This window comes from Lepisosteus oculatus, chromosome 3 (assembly GCF_040954835.1).
Source record: "Lepisosteus oculatus isolate fLepOcu1 chromosome 3, fLepOcu1.hap2, whole genome shotgun sequence".
Lineage (NCBI taxonomy): Eukaryota > Metazoa > Chordata > Actinopteri > Semionotiformes > Lepisosteidae > Lepisosteus > Lepisosteus oculatus.
In genome coordinates, this window is record NC_090698.1 from 24,695,132 (window position 1) to 24,710,717 (window position 15,586).

The 15,586-nt window shown below is 36.3% G+C and overlaps 1 protein-coding gene across 2 annotated transcripts; it reads left to right on the forward strand.

The window, feature by feature from the left end:
* Positions 1 to 18: 18 nt before the first annotated feature.
* utp15 (UTP15 small subunit processome component) lies at positions 19 to 13,750 on the forward strand. Of its 2 annotated transcripts, none has more exons than XM_015339332.2 (13): positions 19 to 218; positions 961 to 1,092; positions 2,043 to 2,135; positions 2,561 to 2,745; positions 4,430 to 4,608; positions 5,595 to 5,720; positions 6,461 to 6,596; positions 7,702 to 7,786; positions 8,103 to 8,258; positions 8,652 to 8,753; positions 9,323 to 9,456; positions 10,330 to 10,388; positions 13,011 to 13,750. In XM_015339332.2, exons 2-13 carry the CDS (start codon positions 1,003 to 1,005, stop codon positions 13,181 to 13,183), a joined length of 1,518 nt encoding a protein of 505 aa, XP_015194818.1. In that variant the 5' UTR covers positions 19 to 218; positions 961 to 1,002; the 3' UTR covers positions 13,184 to 13,750. The 2 variants fall into 2 exon arrangements, with proteins under 2 accessions (XP_015194818.1, XP_006627225.1); XM_006627162.3 differs by having other exon boundaries at positions 19 to 201.
* Positions 13,751 to 15,586: the final 1,836 nt, after the last annotated feature.

Sequence of the window (15,586 nt, forward strand, 5' to 3'; positions counted from 1 at the left end):
TTTATTGAAGGTTGAAACAGGAAGTGTACTTCATCCAAAATGGCTGCCCCCTATCGACACCGTAACAACGTGATTGCTTCTTGATGTTCAACAAATTTATTATTTTTAACGATCTGCTTCATCAAATATTTACGTTCGCTTTTTGGAATACAATATCTTAAGACGCTTGGTCACTTTTCCTTCCTAAACGTAGAAAGTAAGGTAAGGACCTTTTTGAGGTAGGATAACTAGACTGCTGCCGCTTGCTAGGTGAACACGCTTGGAATAAATGATCCCTGTGAGGTCTAAAGCATTTGTCAATTTTTGCTTTAAAAAGTAAAGGGTTGATATGTGCTTGAAGTATATGGTAAAACGCAGGAAAAAACGGGAGCGAAATTATTGTAAAGATCTACTTCACGCATTACATCCCATTTGTTTCCAGTGCAGACTTAAAAAAAATGTTTTAATAATTTTCTCAGTATCGATCACGCCATCCATTTTATACACACTGATAATGAGTTGTAAATTGTCTACCGTTTTGTTGTAAAATACATAGTACGGTAATTGCAATAAGGTTGATCAGTTCTGTGATTCAAATTAATTAAGGGATCATTTTTGTAGCTATCATGTATTTTGGACTCTGCGCAATTTACATCTCGTTCAAAGCTTATAAATGTATGTCTTACACATTTTAAGCATAGTTTAGGTTTAGATTGTTTTTGGCACATTGCTTCATAGTTGGGATGTCACGCTAATTTTTGTACATCGCACCATGACAGGGGGTTTATATCTGATATGTGAAATATATACATACCATACACATGGAGTCTCAGCACTGCTGGCGTTTGTAAAAAAGCACGTTGCAGAACATGAAGATTAAGGAAAAACATTTGTAAGAATAAACATGTTTGCTAGAATAAAAATTCAGACTGACAGCATCGTTAATCCTTTCAGCTCTAGAGTTCTAGTTTTGTTTTGCAGGTTAGTCCTGGGAATTTTGAGGATTTCAGCACAGAGTAAACCATGTCCTCTTTTAAACCTACACGAATTCAATCCTACCCCAAGCTTGGAGAGAAAGTCACCCAAGACACGTTATATTGGAAGAATTATAAGGTATAAGTCTGATAGAAAAAGCTTACTAAAACACTTTAAACTGTATTTATATGGTAGACTTTTGCAGATGCTGTAAATCTCTTTTACTGATCCAGCAATGTTACAGTTTGTTTATGTGTAATTTAATACGTTTAGTTGTACTTGCCTAGAGTTTCTTGATTGTTATGGAGAGAAGGTAGGAGTCATTTTATTTCTTATGTAGACCATGTTTCTGATGTGAAGGCTGCAAATACTAAATAGTCAGCAATGATAAGGAATAAAATAATACATTAATGCCCTGTTTATTTTTTCAAAGATCTTCTGTCTACCCATGGTCATTATATCCTAGAACATAGTATCCTAATTTTCCATCTTGTGTAGAAGCCCTAAATTACAAGGAGATTGGAGCTTGGGATTTTCCAGAATTTCCAAAGATAATTGAAAGTCCTTAGGTTCATTGTGTTGCAGTATCGAGAATCACAATCTTTTGTCACTATATAGCTTTCTTTGTGGAAATGAATGAAATGAAATATATTTAAATTGAATGACAGACATATCTGTTGCTTTTTCCTTTGTTTATATTTGGAAACAAAATTCAGCAGCTGCCAATTTGAACATATGGAATTCTTCTCTCCAGTATTCCCCAATGGAATATTGTGCTTGCATTTGATGGAATTTTCCAAGATTTTGGGAAGCTTTTCCTGGAATCTGTGTTAGCACTGTTAGCACAGTGGCTAGTAGTTTTGTTTTTTCAGTTTGTTTTATTTTATTGTCTTTTGGCACTAGTGAAATGCAGTTTTAAATTGCTCTTGTCATATCTCACTCCTTCTGCTGGTCACAGTTTCAACATATAACCTACAAAACCAGATGCATGTGAAATATTTTCTGTAATTTTCTGTAATATATAAAAATCCAATTCCTAGAGAAAGAATCCTATTCACTTTTGTTCTCTCTAACAAATTGTGTTACAGACTCCAGTTCAGATAAAGGAATTTGGGGCAATTACAAGGATAGATTTCTCTCCTCAGTCCCCATACAATTATGCTGTCACAGCATCTACAAGAGTAAGTGCTTCGTGTTGAAGGTGTATTAATGGCACTAACATTACCCCGATCGTTTTGAATATTGCCTGTCAGCATTTTTTCATCCCTCGGTTACATTTTTTAATTTAAAAATCACATTATAGATGGAACATGAGTGCTATAAGTAGGTAATTCAGTGTTTAAAGTCTCATTACCTGATAATGAGAAATACTTTTTTTCCTAGTGTTATATCAATTATAGGATATGTTTACTTAATTTAAGACTTACATTTCTCATGCTCATCTAAGTGTACATTTGAGATGAATGCTGTAGTAGGTAGAGCGGATTTTATTATTGCTATTATAAATATTGTGTATGACATATTTGATATTATGGATAAATATGTTTGTTTTAAAGCACCCACAAAGAAGTGGCTGATTTGACTTATTATCTCTTTCAATTTGTAGATCCACATTTACGGGCAGTACTCACAGGAGCCTATCAAAACCTTCTCGCGGTTTAAAGACACAGCCTACAGTGGTACATACCGATCAGATGGGCAGCTGCTTGTGGCAGGGAGTGAAGACTCGGTAGTGAGACTCTTTGATATCAGTGGCAGAGTCGCACTCAGGCAGTTTTCTGGGCACTCCAAGTAAGTATCTGTGTGTTTGTTTTGGTTGTTTGCTATTTTGTGGTACATTGACTTAAAAAATAATGAACTTCATTGGAATGTGTGATAACTGAACTGTTTTAACAACTCTAATTGCTGGTTCTTAAGATTTGTGGGCTCTTATGCATTAAGTGATTCTGTTGTTGGCGTGCTGTTACAAGCTTGTTTATCTGCAAATAACATACATGAGCCATTTCAGTCTAGGTTCAGACTGATGTATGGCCCAGAAACAGCTTTTGCTAGGGCAACTAATGATTTCCTGGGGATTGCTGACCCTGCTTTTTTCTCCATTCTTGCCTTGCTGGATCTCAGTGCTGCCTTGGATATTGTTGGCTGTACAGTCTTGCTGAACAGCTGTGCGAGATGTTTTCGATTTACCGGAACTGCTTTGTCATGGCTTGACGGTGATCAATCGCGCTATCTGCCTTATCACACAGCTTAGATGATGTTGAAAAATGGATACAGGAAAATTCATGATATGAACTTTGAAAAGGACACTGTTAAATGAAAAGAGCAAAGCTCTGCTTTATTGTCCTTCATTATTAGCTTTTTAGCTCTGTCAACTTTGGTTTGACTATTGATGGTATTCGAATCAACGTTCATACTTAGGAATCATGGTGATTCAAGCCTTACATTTGAAACCTCTGTTGCACTGTTTTTTTTCATCATTATAGCATTGCACACATCTAATTGTGTGTCCCACTCTGATGCAGATATGCTAATATATTTTTTAGTCTTTTGTATGCTTGAGTGTACAGTGCTTGCTGATGGACATGTTCTTAAGTTGCAAAATGTTAACTTCAGTTGCTTGGTCTTACATAATACTAGATGTACAAATATATATCTGCTGTCTTGACTTCGTGGCACTGGCTCCCTATGGTTTTAGAATAAAGATTCACAAATCTACTACTCACCTTTAAAGGCAAAATTTGTCTAGCTTCTGACTGCATCAGTAATTTCTTATTTACCTAGACACCTACATGTCATTTGTGCTGTTTGAATGCTAGCACTTAAATAATGCTCTGAGCTGGCATGAATGCTGGCAAAATAAAACTCTTAGCCGTGGGAGACTTTACGTTCTTTTCTGTTATTCTAAAGCTATGAAATTATTTCAAAGTCCATATCTTTTTTTGTAAAACATTTATTTTTTTAACTTTTAAAAATTGTATACACTTTCTCTTAATTTTGTTATATGTGCGGCATTAATGTCTGCTTATATGTGTCTCAGTTGATTTTATCTGTGCTTTGTTTTGTTGCAAAACACTTAAAGGGGTATGTAAAAAAAGGATTATTATTTTTTATCACTCATGTTAAGGGATTATAGGGGTATGCAAAGTAATGTGCGGTCTCATTGTGTGGAAGACATAGATCAAAATGAAAGGAACTGGAGGAGATAATTCTGGTAAGAAATGTGAAAAGAACTTGAGGGCTGGTGGTCTGCAGGGTTATGCCATTCTTTCACATTTTTCTAGAGATGGATAAATTCATGTCCTAGAGTGTATGTCTTTTGCAGAGCTATTATTGCAATACTTAGATCTGATGCTAAATTTATTAGTCCAAATTTGTGGCAGACAAATTTCTTAGCTCCTAAGCTTTTGCTTAGAAGTACAGTTTTAATACAGTAATCTAGTAAAGACTATCACATCTGTGTGCTTTTATTGTGCAGGTCAGTTCACGTAACAGACTTCACATCAGACAAGTTTAGAATATTATCAGGATCAGATGACTACACCTGCCGATTGTGGGACATACCAAACTCAACAGAACTGATCTCCTACAAGGAACATACTGACTATGTGCGCTGTGGGACAACAAGTAAACTGAACCCAGACCTTTTTATCACAGGTAAGACCAATTCCATTGTAACCACAAGGAAAAGGGGGAAAGATTTTCAAGTAATTCTTGATTTATGCTTTATTTGTGCATTTCTGGTTTAAATCTTAAAAACCTAATTCGGTGCAAAGAATTACAAATTCAACATTGTTAATTTAAAGAGGGGAGTTGTGTCAGTTTTCATTGGCTTTAAGGAAACAAATAAAGGTTAATTCCACACTGAAAAGTAGAAAGTAAAACCGTATTTCAGCTGTTAAGCTTTCTTAAGGTGTTAAGGATGGCTTAACAGTCAATGTTTTTTCTTTGTTTTTCCCTTTTGTTTTGTTTTCAAGAATGAACAACAAAAAATAAACAACACAAAAATAAATTGGATAACGAGAGCTTACAGACAAAATAAGCGAAAAGTGGGGCAACATATTTCAAAGACATTTGACATTTCACAGATTTTGTGTTAGTAAAAAACTAGCCATAATTCCTCAAAAGTACAGTTTCTTGAAATGAATACAACCCAGTGTGATCTAATGCCAAGTTGGCACTGCTTCTGACACCCATAAGCACTGATTTCTATGAAGCTATTAACTTTCCCATATGCCCTCTGGATTAGTTGTTTATTAGCATACACTGTGATGCCTTCTGTAGTTGTACGCAGGACTGTAGTTGTGCTGTGTTGTACTGGTTGCAGAATATCACGTCTGCTCCATGTCAAGCAAGAAATACAAATCTGGTGTCTTTATTTAGTGCTTGCATGTTATTTGTGAGACTCAAAGAGCTCTGCAAAAAGTCACATCAAGAATGGGCAAGGAAAAAAGTTTTGTAACACTAAGATAAAAGTAACAAGTATTTTTAAAAAATGTCTGAAGTTGATGTGTTACTAATGCATACTTAAAGGACTTTACTGCATTTCAAGAATCTCTGAGCGGTAAAGAAGATTTTGCGATTGCTGAGAAGCAGAGCCTCTTGAGTTTTTGTTATAGCTAATGTCTTCCTTGTGTTCTCAGGTTCTTACGATCACACGGTGAAGGTGTTTGATGCACGGACCAACAAGAGTGTCATGACCATGGATCACAGTCAGCCAGTAGAGAGTGTCTTACTCTTCCCCTCTGGGGGCCTGCTGGTATCGGCAGGTAACTATGAAAGTGTGAAATGTACTGCCTTAGAATTTCAGCTGCAGCGTAAGGCACTTGACAGGAAAGCCAGTCTGGTCTTGTCATTTTATTAGAGATTTACCCCTCAAAAGCAATGTACCACAAGTATCAGGGTTCCTTTCAGGAGGAAAGTCTCTGTCCGCGTCCTTTCTTCTGTCTTTGTCTTGTACGAAGGATACAACTCAGTTTCTGATTGCTTTGGGCAAGCTTAAATGTTGGTAAGTTACTGAACTAATGAAAACATGTATCAGATTCTGTATGGTTGATTTTTTCAAGCGTTCTCTTAACAAGTCCAGACCATGTTCCGTTGGTTCCACTGGTCCAGACCATGACATTTCTCTGGTTATATTCTTAATTGAACAAACTAGAGCGCTGCACAGGCTTCTTTTTTTACCTGCTTCATCTTGTCCAAGTTAGTCTTGCCTTAGTGCATGACTTCAGTAGAGGGTTAGACAAGACCTGTGTGGCTTACTGACTTTTGGGGGAAGAGTTTTGATGCTATAAAACACATTGTCACCACCTATTATGGAAAGTGATTGTCTGGGAGTCTTGATCAAACTCCATTATGTGCTTCTTGATTTATTAAGTTACTGAAATGAGCAACACAAGGAGTATAATCTCGTAAGAATATATTATCTGTTTGTAATTGCCTTTTTAAAATTCTGGAACCCCAGCCTTTCAATTGAGATGATTATAGCGATGCTGTATTTTATTTGTAGGTGGGCGATATGTAAAGGTCTGGGACATGCTGAAAGGAGGACAGCAGCTTGTCTCATTGAAGAATCATCATAAAACAGTAACCTGCCTGTGCCTGAGCTCCTCAGGACAGAGGCTGCTCTCGGGATCACTGGACAGGTGGGCGTGTATGGGTTGTTGTGGTGTTCTTAACTATGTACAGGAAATAAACTTTATTATTTATATCCCAGTTTTTATTTGTTGCATTTTGTTTCCATTAACTTGTTTGTGAAGTGACTGCAGTTTTAGTTAACATCCAGCAGATGGTGCAGATGACACTGCGTTTTCCCCAACCGCATGAGCGTCAGTTTAAAACTGGGCATGATAGCAGATACAGAAACCTAAACAAATGTGTTGTGCCTGAAGGGACCCGTCACTTCATTCCTGAAATGCAGCATGTACATATATTATTTTTGCAATGTTAATGACCATTTCCTGTGTGTCATTCAAAGGTCCACTCAAAAATGTCTTTGCTGGCTTGTGCTTTGTTTAGTGTTTATGTCCCTGCTGTTTGGTTGCAAGACACTGTCTTTTGACAAGAACATTTTTTAAGCCAAGGCGTTCAGTGCAAATCTTATTTTATTTTGTCTGTTGGTTCCACTTCTTAGCTTTATGTAGCTAGTCCATTCAAAATGATTTGCTGCTTTTATTTATGTAAGAGGCCAGACGGTGTTTTTCCTTTAAATTATTTATTTGTATAGTGGTAAAATCAGTTGCTCCTGACATTACGGAATGTGAATGTGAATTTCAGATTTACTGGAGTCTTTAGGTTTTGGGCTGTCTGTAATTTGAAAAGTGAACTTTTTGTTAAAAATAAACAATAGATAATCAAAACTCAGTAGAGGACCATTTAAATGTTATTAAGACTTCACATGAACATTTCAAAAATCTGTTAAGAATGTTCTGGAGTCAGTAAGACATTACCAAGAGCCAAATCAAAGGGCTTCCTCCTATGAATTTTTGTGTAAATACAGTCCATCAAATTATCCTTAATACCCATATCTGTTAAATAATAATTTTCCTGTTAATCGTAATGAAAGAAACACATTTAATAGACATCAAGTTAAAGTGAAAAAGAAGTTATATTATAATAAGATCATATAGTTGACATTTATGTAATGCTCATTAGATAGGGTAAAGAAAAGCATACCGTAAATCTGCTGTAACATATACTGTCATTCGTGACACAAATGGTTTTACAGGCAGTATGTGTCCTTTTTTCCAGGCATGTGAAAGTGTACAGCACAGCAACCTACAAAGCAGTGCACAGCTTTGACTACGCTGCTTCTGTTCTGAGCGTTGCCCTGGCAGTAAGTATATGTACCAACTCAAGACAGAAGAGATTTTTATTTTAAAATTTAAAGGCCATTGCTCTTCAGATAAGTCTAAATAAAAAAAACACATTGAGAAATTCACTAGTGTTAGCATTGGCCATTTTTCTAGATGGTTTTATATTATCTGAATACCATAATCATCCTCCTAACTGAAGAAGGTGGCTTGGCACTCTTTCTCTGTTCTGTGTTTAAGATTTTGAAATGTTAGCATTTTTAAGTTCACACAGTAGCCATTTGTATACCAGTGTCTATAGTCATCTCATGTCACTCTTGGTGTTGTACTTGCTCCCAGCCTGAAGATGAAGCGATTGTTGTTGGGATGACCAATGGAGTGTTGAATGTGAAACACAGGAAGCACCCAGAGGAGAAACAGGAAGCAGCCAGTCGGAAGAGGCGACGGCCAGCATATCGTTTCTTTGTCAAGGGGAAAAATTACATGCCAAAGCAGGTTCTCTGACAATTGCCTAAAAGTTGACTGAATGGCTTTTCTGAATTACTTATTTTGAAAGAAAAGGATATTTTTTTAAATGGAAGGTGTCCTCACAACTGTATAAGCAGGATCTGTGAATTTTCCTAATTAGAAAATGCTCCCAACTGAAATAAATATCCACCGGTTTCTTACACATTGGAATGTGTTTTAAGCTGGTTAGCAACAAAATATTGTCCATTATTACTTTTGTTTTTAATTTAAAATTAAACTTAGCAATACATCACCTTTTCACACTACAGTTTCTCCTTTTTCCCCATTCCATTACTGAGCGTTTGTTTATTAAAGAGGTTGTTACTTTAATTGTCTCATTTGTTAGGTTCTTAGTCACAACGTCTTGTCATCTTTTTTTAGGATGATTTCTTGGTCAGCAAACCAGTCAAAATGCACTTGAAAAAGTATGACCAGCAACTGAAGAGCTTCCAGGTTTCAAAGGCTCTTGACACTGTTTTGGAGGTAAGTGGTCTTACATTTGTCTCATTTGTGAAGGGCAGACCTTGAGAGATCAATGGCAGTATTGAAAAGGAGAACAAGGTCAGATACTGTCTTCTCGGTTGGTTATGTTTTTTTGACTTTGTTGTATTGTTGTATTGGACTGAGCCATAAAACCAGTTTCCCCCGGGGGGTAATAAAGTGTGAATGGAAATTATTTGTCTCTTTGGATGGAGAAATTAAAGCGAACAAAACAGAATCATTGTGTGGTGTGATGGAAATAATATATTGTGTACAAAGCCACATGAGTCAGATTCTCAAGCTTTTCCTGTTGAGCACCATGAACTACACAGTCAACAGTGTGTATAAATACAAATCTCCTACTTTCTGGCTGTTCTGCTTACAAAAAGAATGTGCAGTGTGTTATTAAAATACTTATCAATCATTCAGTAAAGTCTTCAGAAGGCACACAGAATGAAATTATAGGCAGGCCCCTGAATTGTTTACTGTGAAACGCAGTGAGTTGTTTATTATATTGGCACTTGGCAATGATTAATGCACCTCTTGTTTCTGTCTGTGTGTGTTGTGTTCAGCGAAGGGTTCATATAAAGAGACCAGAGGTAACTGTGGCGGTGATTCAGGAGCTGAACCGCAGAGGCACTCTGAAAAATGCCCTCGCGGGCCGAGATGAGAAAAGCCTTACAAACCTACTCAACTTCTTGATCAGGTACAGGTTTTTCAATGGGACAGTGTGAGTGGTCATTACAGCATCATACTTCCGCCCTTACAGACTCTTTTTTATCCCTGTAACTCCTTTTGCGTCACTCCACTATTTGTAGTATCTGCTCTGCTCACTTCCGACAGATAATACAGCGGTATTCTGCCTCGTTCTAGGCAGGCAGCGTTGTTGTAAATACCAGATACATCATGTAAGATGGCTTACTGTGGCCATGTACCAGTGAAAGGAGAGGCCATGGTGTCTGTATTCACTTATTCTTCTTTGTTTCATTTTCTGTTCGATTGCCATCTCCAGCCTTGCTCATGCCGTTAGACATTATCCCCTAACAGATTGCCTTCCCCTCTTGCATCCAAAAATGACAAAATGTGAAGTGGACTTTAATGAGAAATGAGAGGAACAGATATGCCTACTGGGCCCTTTATTTTCAACCAACCCTGTTTCACTCCACACATGCCGTTAGTGACTGAACAGACTTCTTTAGTAAACTCTTTCCAATACGTGGTTGTATGCCATTAACCAAGTGGTGGCACATCGTTGGGATTAGCGGAGACTGAGTCAGGGTGTCTTGGGGTTGGAGTGTTGTTTGTGTTGGAGCACCGTCAATCCATGCTAAGAACCTCAGCTGTAGATGTGGTGGAGTGCACCAAATGAAGTGCAATAGAAAAGCTCTTATTTGTCTCAAAAGAAGCTATCCACAGTTCTGTGTCCAAAAAATAAGTATTGATTCCAAATTCAAAACCGGTACTAAGTCTTTCTCATCATTTATTTGAGTTTTGTTACCACCAGTTCTGTACTCCCTCAACCTGTTCAAGTATGGGCCTTTAATAGTAATGTTTTCTATATGTCATGTTTTATTTTCAGGTATATGGTTGATCCAAGGTTTACCCCAGTTTTAGTGGATGCCGCAGAAATGGTTTTGGGTGAGTTTTTCACATGGTCTTTATTTGTACTATTAAAATTTAATGATTTGTTTCAGTTTCTGTGCATGAGGTGTTTGTAATATTGATGCTGCTCCCTTGATAAAGATGTGGTTCACTCTAAATATTTCATGCAGATGGGTGCAATTTGTTCACCCCTTCAGGGAAGGCACCATCTCCAGATTTTTATAATTTGTCTTTTTTAAGTAAGACTGTTATTATTTAAAAAAATGGGCATATTACTTGAAGTACGGAGACTGTTAAAATCTTACTATGCAGTTTCAGGCATTAAAACATTGTTAGTGTGTTTTTATTTTTATTCAGCTATAAGTTTTCAAAAAGGGAAACTCTCTTGCTTCAGCTTTACTAAAATACTTAACTTTTAATTCTTGTAAAACTGTTAATATTGCATACATTGCATACTCAGTTTAGTCCTCATTATCTTATATTGTGCACCACCGTTTCCATGTGCATCCATAAGGATGTGTATTTACAGTAAACAGTATTCACGTACAACATCCGTACAATAACATAGACGCTTGCCTGATTTCAAACAATATGATTAGAACAAACTGTGCCCTTATTATACTTAATAGAATATTGTCTTACAAGAAATGTACTTAAAGAATATATACATCTATAAATGTATGTAAAGGTATATATATTATAAATATATAACTAAAGAACATATATTATCTACAGAATTATAATAATTTCACACCTTGCGTCTGATGGTGCCATATATGACAACAAATGAAGACATTAAAAATAAAAGGCTGGAAAATCAGAATATATAAGTAAATAGTAATTACTTTTTTAGAAAGACAAAGAAACAAGGGCATGGGAGTGATCACAACACTCCAGAATTTTATTCTAGTTCTTACAGCAGCCTGTTGTAAAGTTGGGAAAACTGCATTGGAAAGAAAAGAAATGTGTATCGGCTCCAAGAGAAATGTATGTAGAAAGAAAGATGTAGGCATAAGGTTAAGAAAACAAGTGGTGAGATTTAGTTGAAGTATTAAACCAGTCACCTCTGATGGAGTGTTTTTTTTTTCAAACCTTGAAATTGAAGTCTTTAAAAAGAGGAATGTTCAACAGGCTCCAATGAAGTTGCTTGTGTTTCCAGAACAAAAATATTTAACCTAATGAGAGAAATTCTACGCTTCAAACATGAAGGAATTACACATTTCATTCCTGTTGTTCCTTTAATATCATGAACAGATTTAGGAAGAGGCTGACACAAGCTATTTATAGTCTAAAAATATTTTGGATTATGCTTTTCAGCTACAAATTAGCTTGGAGTAGTATGCATTTCTGGCATTCCTTGAAGCAGCTTCATATCATGGCTCAATAAAAAGCACAATCTCCACATTGTTTGAAATGTTTGAAATTGTATCGGCACCTTATTTGTTCTAATCCCATAGTATGTTTTTGAATCTCATCTTGAAGAAAGACATCTCATGTTCTGATGTTCTGATAAACTCTAGTTAGCATGGTAAAGCGTGTAATTGCAGTCCATGAACCTGTCAGAACACACACATTAATCCATTGACTACCAAAAGTCTTAAGTGTTGCATTGGAAGGTGCATTGAGAGGCACTGGGATTATAATTTAGTCATTTAAAAAAGTAATTAAACATGGATGTATCTTCCACTAAAATGACTCAGAGTAGTACTGGTCAAGGATCTTATGATGTCTGGCAAATGTTTCTGTGGTTCTCTGACCACTATGTAAATCTTTGCAAAGATGTGTTAATTTTGAGCAAACACTCCTGGGCAGTACCTTCTCTTCACAGCTTTCAGATGGCCAAATAATGGCAGCTTCTCACATCAAAAAGTCTTACAATGTGCACAACTGAAGAACCTGCTAGTAGATGTGCAGGGATTAGATTCCTTACAGCTTCCACTAACCGACATTGTGATGATGCACCTAGACTAGTTTGTAGACTAGTAGTGATTCATGAAGGAAAGCAAATGCTGTTTCCATAATCTTAGATTATGTTGTTCGACTGTGGAGAGTTGTTCTTCATGTGTTTAAGTATATTAAAAGTATCGCTGTGGTTTATTTTCTGTCCTGGCTGAAATGGATCACACTAATGATTTAAAGACTCTAGGAGTTTTAAATACTATTGATTTTAATGAGCTCTTGAAAGATAAACTTGTAAAAAGTGGACTCTCAATTGCCTGTTTTGATATTAGATTCCTCTGCTGTTCCACTGCATCTTAATGTCTTCAAAATAAACATGTAGGTCAGTTGATTCAATGGTAGCTTTGTCTATTTCACAAAAGATGTAGAAGATGCACTTAAATGTTTTCATATTAGTGCTTGGTGAAAGATGTATTGGTCTTGACTGACATTTTAGGATTTAAATGATGCCGGTTGAAAACTGCCAATCTTAAATGCTGACAATCAATATGTTTTTTTGTATTGTGTTTAGTAAGTGTATATTTACCTATGGAGTTTTTAGTAGCGTGTATCATATGTTTGAATGTGTGATTTGTATTAGTAGTTTCAAGGTACCTCAATGTACTTGTGGTGCTTCTGAAGGACCAATGTAGATTTAGAACTAGTCTAGAAATTTTGTAAGGTCCAGTTTTAACCTCCCTTTTTTCCCTGTTTGCTTAGAAATTTACAGGCATGTTGTGGGGCAGTCAGCACTGATAGACAAACAGTTCGTGAGGCTGCAGGAGACAATAGAGAAAGAGATTGACTACCAGGAGGAACTGGTGGAAGTCCTGGGAATGATTGACACCCTCGTTGCAGCAACAACCACCAGGAAAGAGGCAGCAACCTCCTGAATAAGAGCCGGGAACGTTCTGCATGGAGTGGAAAACAGTGGAAAGGTGGTGGCAGTTTGAAATCCAGAAGAAAACAATTACAGTTGAGTCTGCAGATACAAAATGATCCCCAACTGACAATGCATCAGCTCCAGCCATTGCACTTGGTGGTTTTCTGGAGGTTTGCAGAGTTTCTCAGAATCACCCCATGCAAAATATCTTAATCTTGAACAGTATGGAAGAAGGTAGCACATGCTGATCATGATGATACATCTTTAAATACTTTAAAGATTGGTTCTTTGAAGTGAACCCTCCCTGTAGTCAAAACCAATAATTAAAGGGCTGGATTTTGAATGAAAGGTCTGCCTAGACCTTTATCAAACAATGGGAATAATGAAGAGCTGTCCCATGTTTTTATACCTTGGAATTTTCTGCAGCCAAAATACACTTGATCAAACATTTGTCTGCCCAAAGTCTAGCTTCTACAGTGCCTTTCAGGTTTAGTGTGCATTCTGTTACAGAATGCAAATGTCTGTCTTCCATAAAATGTTTGTGAAAGTAAAGGTTTATATTAAAATTTCAAATAAATTTGTGTTGTGTTTTTAAGTCTTTTGTTTCTTAACATAGGTAAGGTGTTGTACATAACGGCACACAAAAGGGGTAGTGTCATGATGTGCTGAGATGGAGATATTCTTAGTTTCCATATCTTAAAGGAGTGGCAATACCTGGTCTTGGAGAGCCACAGTCCAGTTGGTCTTGTAGATTGCACTTAATGTATATCATCAATATCATAACACATGATGTTTGATCAATCAGTTAACTTAACAGGGTGTGCATTCTGCAATGGTGTCCTGCCTTGTACCTTAAGATTCCACATTAGGCTCCAGATTGATTTGGTTTTTATCAAGAATATGATGAATTCTGGATATGTATAAATATCTCTCCTGTACAGAAAATAATTTATTTATGAAGTCTGCATGTTGAAATGCACCAGTTCTTGATTACGGTAGTTTTTGTGAGTTTCATATACAGAACAAAGTATCATTTTACTGTATATTCTGTCAAAAGTCCACTATTTTATTAGAAAGGTTTATATTCATGTTGTTTCTAAGAGGAGCCGAGAAGGTTTGAATTTCCTTTACTTGGGTTCCTGTGAATCATTGAGTTCTAGAACTGTTAGTCACGATGAATGTAACGGAAATAAGGCCTGGGCATTAGAACAATACATAAAAAGATTCAATATGAGGAATGTGAAATGGGTTTTGAACAGTTGTTTAGTAACTATACAACTGACCAACAGATTCAGGTAAAACTGTTGAATCCACATATTTCCTGCAGTCTGTGAATTTGTGTTTGTTTTACAAAGATTGCAATATCAAGCACATAAATTGGAAGGTTTTGGTAGTACAATTCCAGGTCAACAGGATAATATTTCACTATATTAACCTGTATAGCATTGTTTCTGAAACTATCTTTTTATTTTCTATTGTAGAATGGTGAAGTGAAATTTGTCAATATAGTTGTGTACTAATGACATTTGTATTTCAGACTGGAAGATTAATATGGGACAGAATTATAGAATTTAAGCATTTGTTTCTCGGTAATATTTTGTGTACTTATTTATAATTTTAGAACAATTAAGCTGTGTTCAGTTCCCTTCAGATTTTTTTTGTGATTATGACTTCTGTAGAAGAATTAACTTGTCTATCAGTATTTAAGAATGACACAAAAACATGATTTAACATGTAAAACGCAGAACAAGCAGGGGGCTGAAAATTGTTGGATAAATGAGTACAATGCTATTATGGCACACATAAAAAAACATTCTGCTGACGTAAATGGTCTTTTCATTGTTGACTACAGTGGAAATGTTCTATTTCTCCAGCAGATGTCAATGTTGTACTCGGAATGAATGATTCACTTTTTAAGATTGGGTTCCCTGCAGTGCAAATGCATTCTCAGATTGCCAGGTTAATACACTCCACTTAGTTTTTTTAAGCCCTCCAGAAACATATTGAGTGCAGTCAAGCCACAGGAGCCTGGGTGGTTTAGAAGGTGAGGTCACAGATGGTATATTCTGCTTTAAAAATGTGTTGTAAAAATATGCATCTTAAAAACAGTTTTAAAATTATTCACTTAAATGCTATTTAAACTTTCAAAGCCCATATGTATCCAAGGAGACCAGGTATGTGTGTTCAATATACAAGCACATAATACATAGAGTAGAGTTGGGGTGCTGGTCTATGACAGACACTCTTAAACCAGGACAATCTCTGGTCAGCAGGTTAAATACCAGGGAAGACTGAAACTATACAAACTTGTTACAACGAGCTCTATACCCTCCAAAATTATGCGCATTTCTAAACACTTTGTCAAAGATTGTCAATCACGTTTATTAGACAACTGGTAAACTGTAAAATTTGG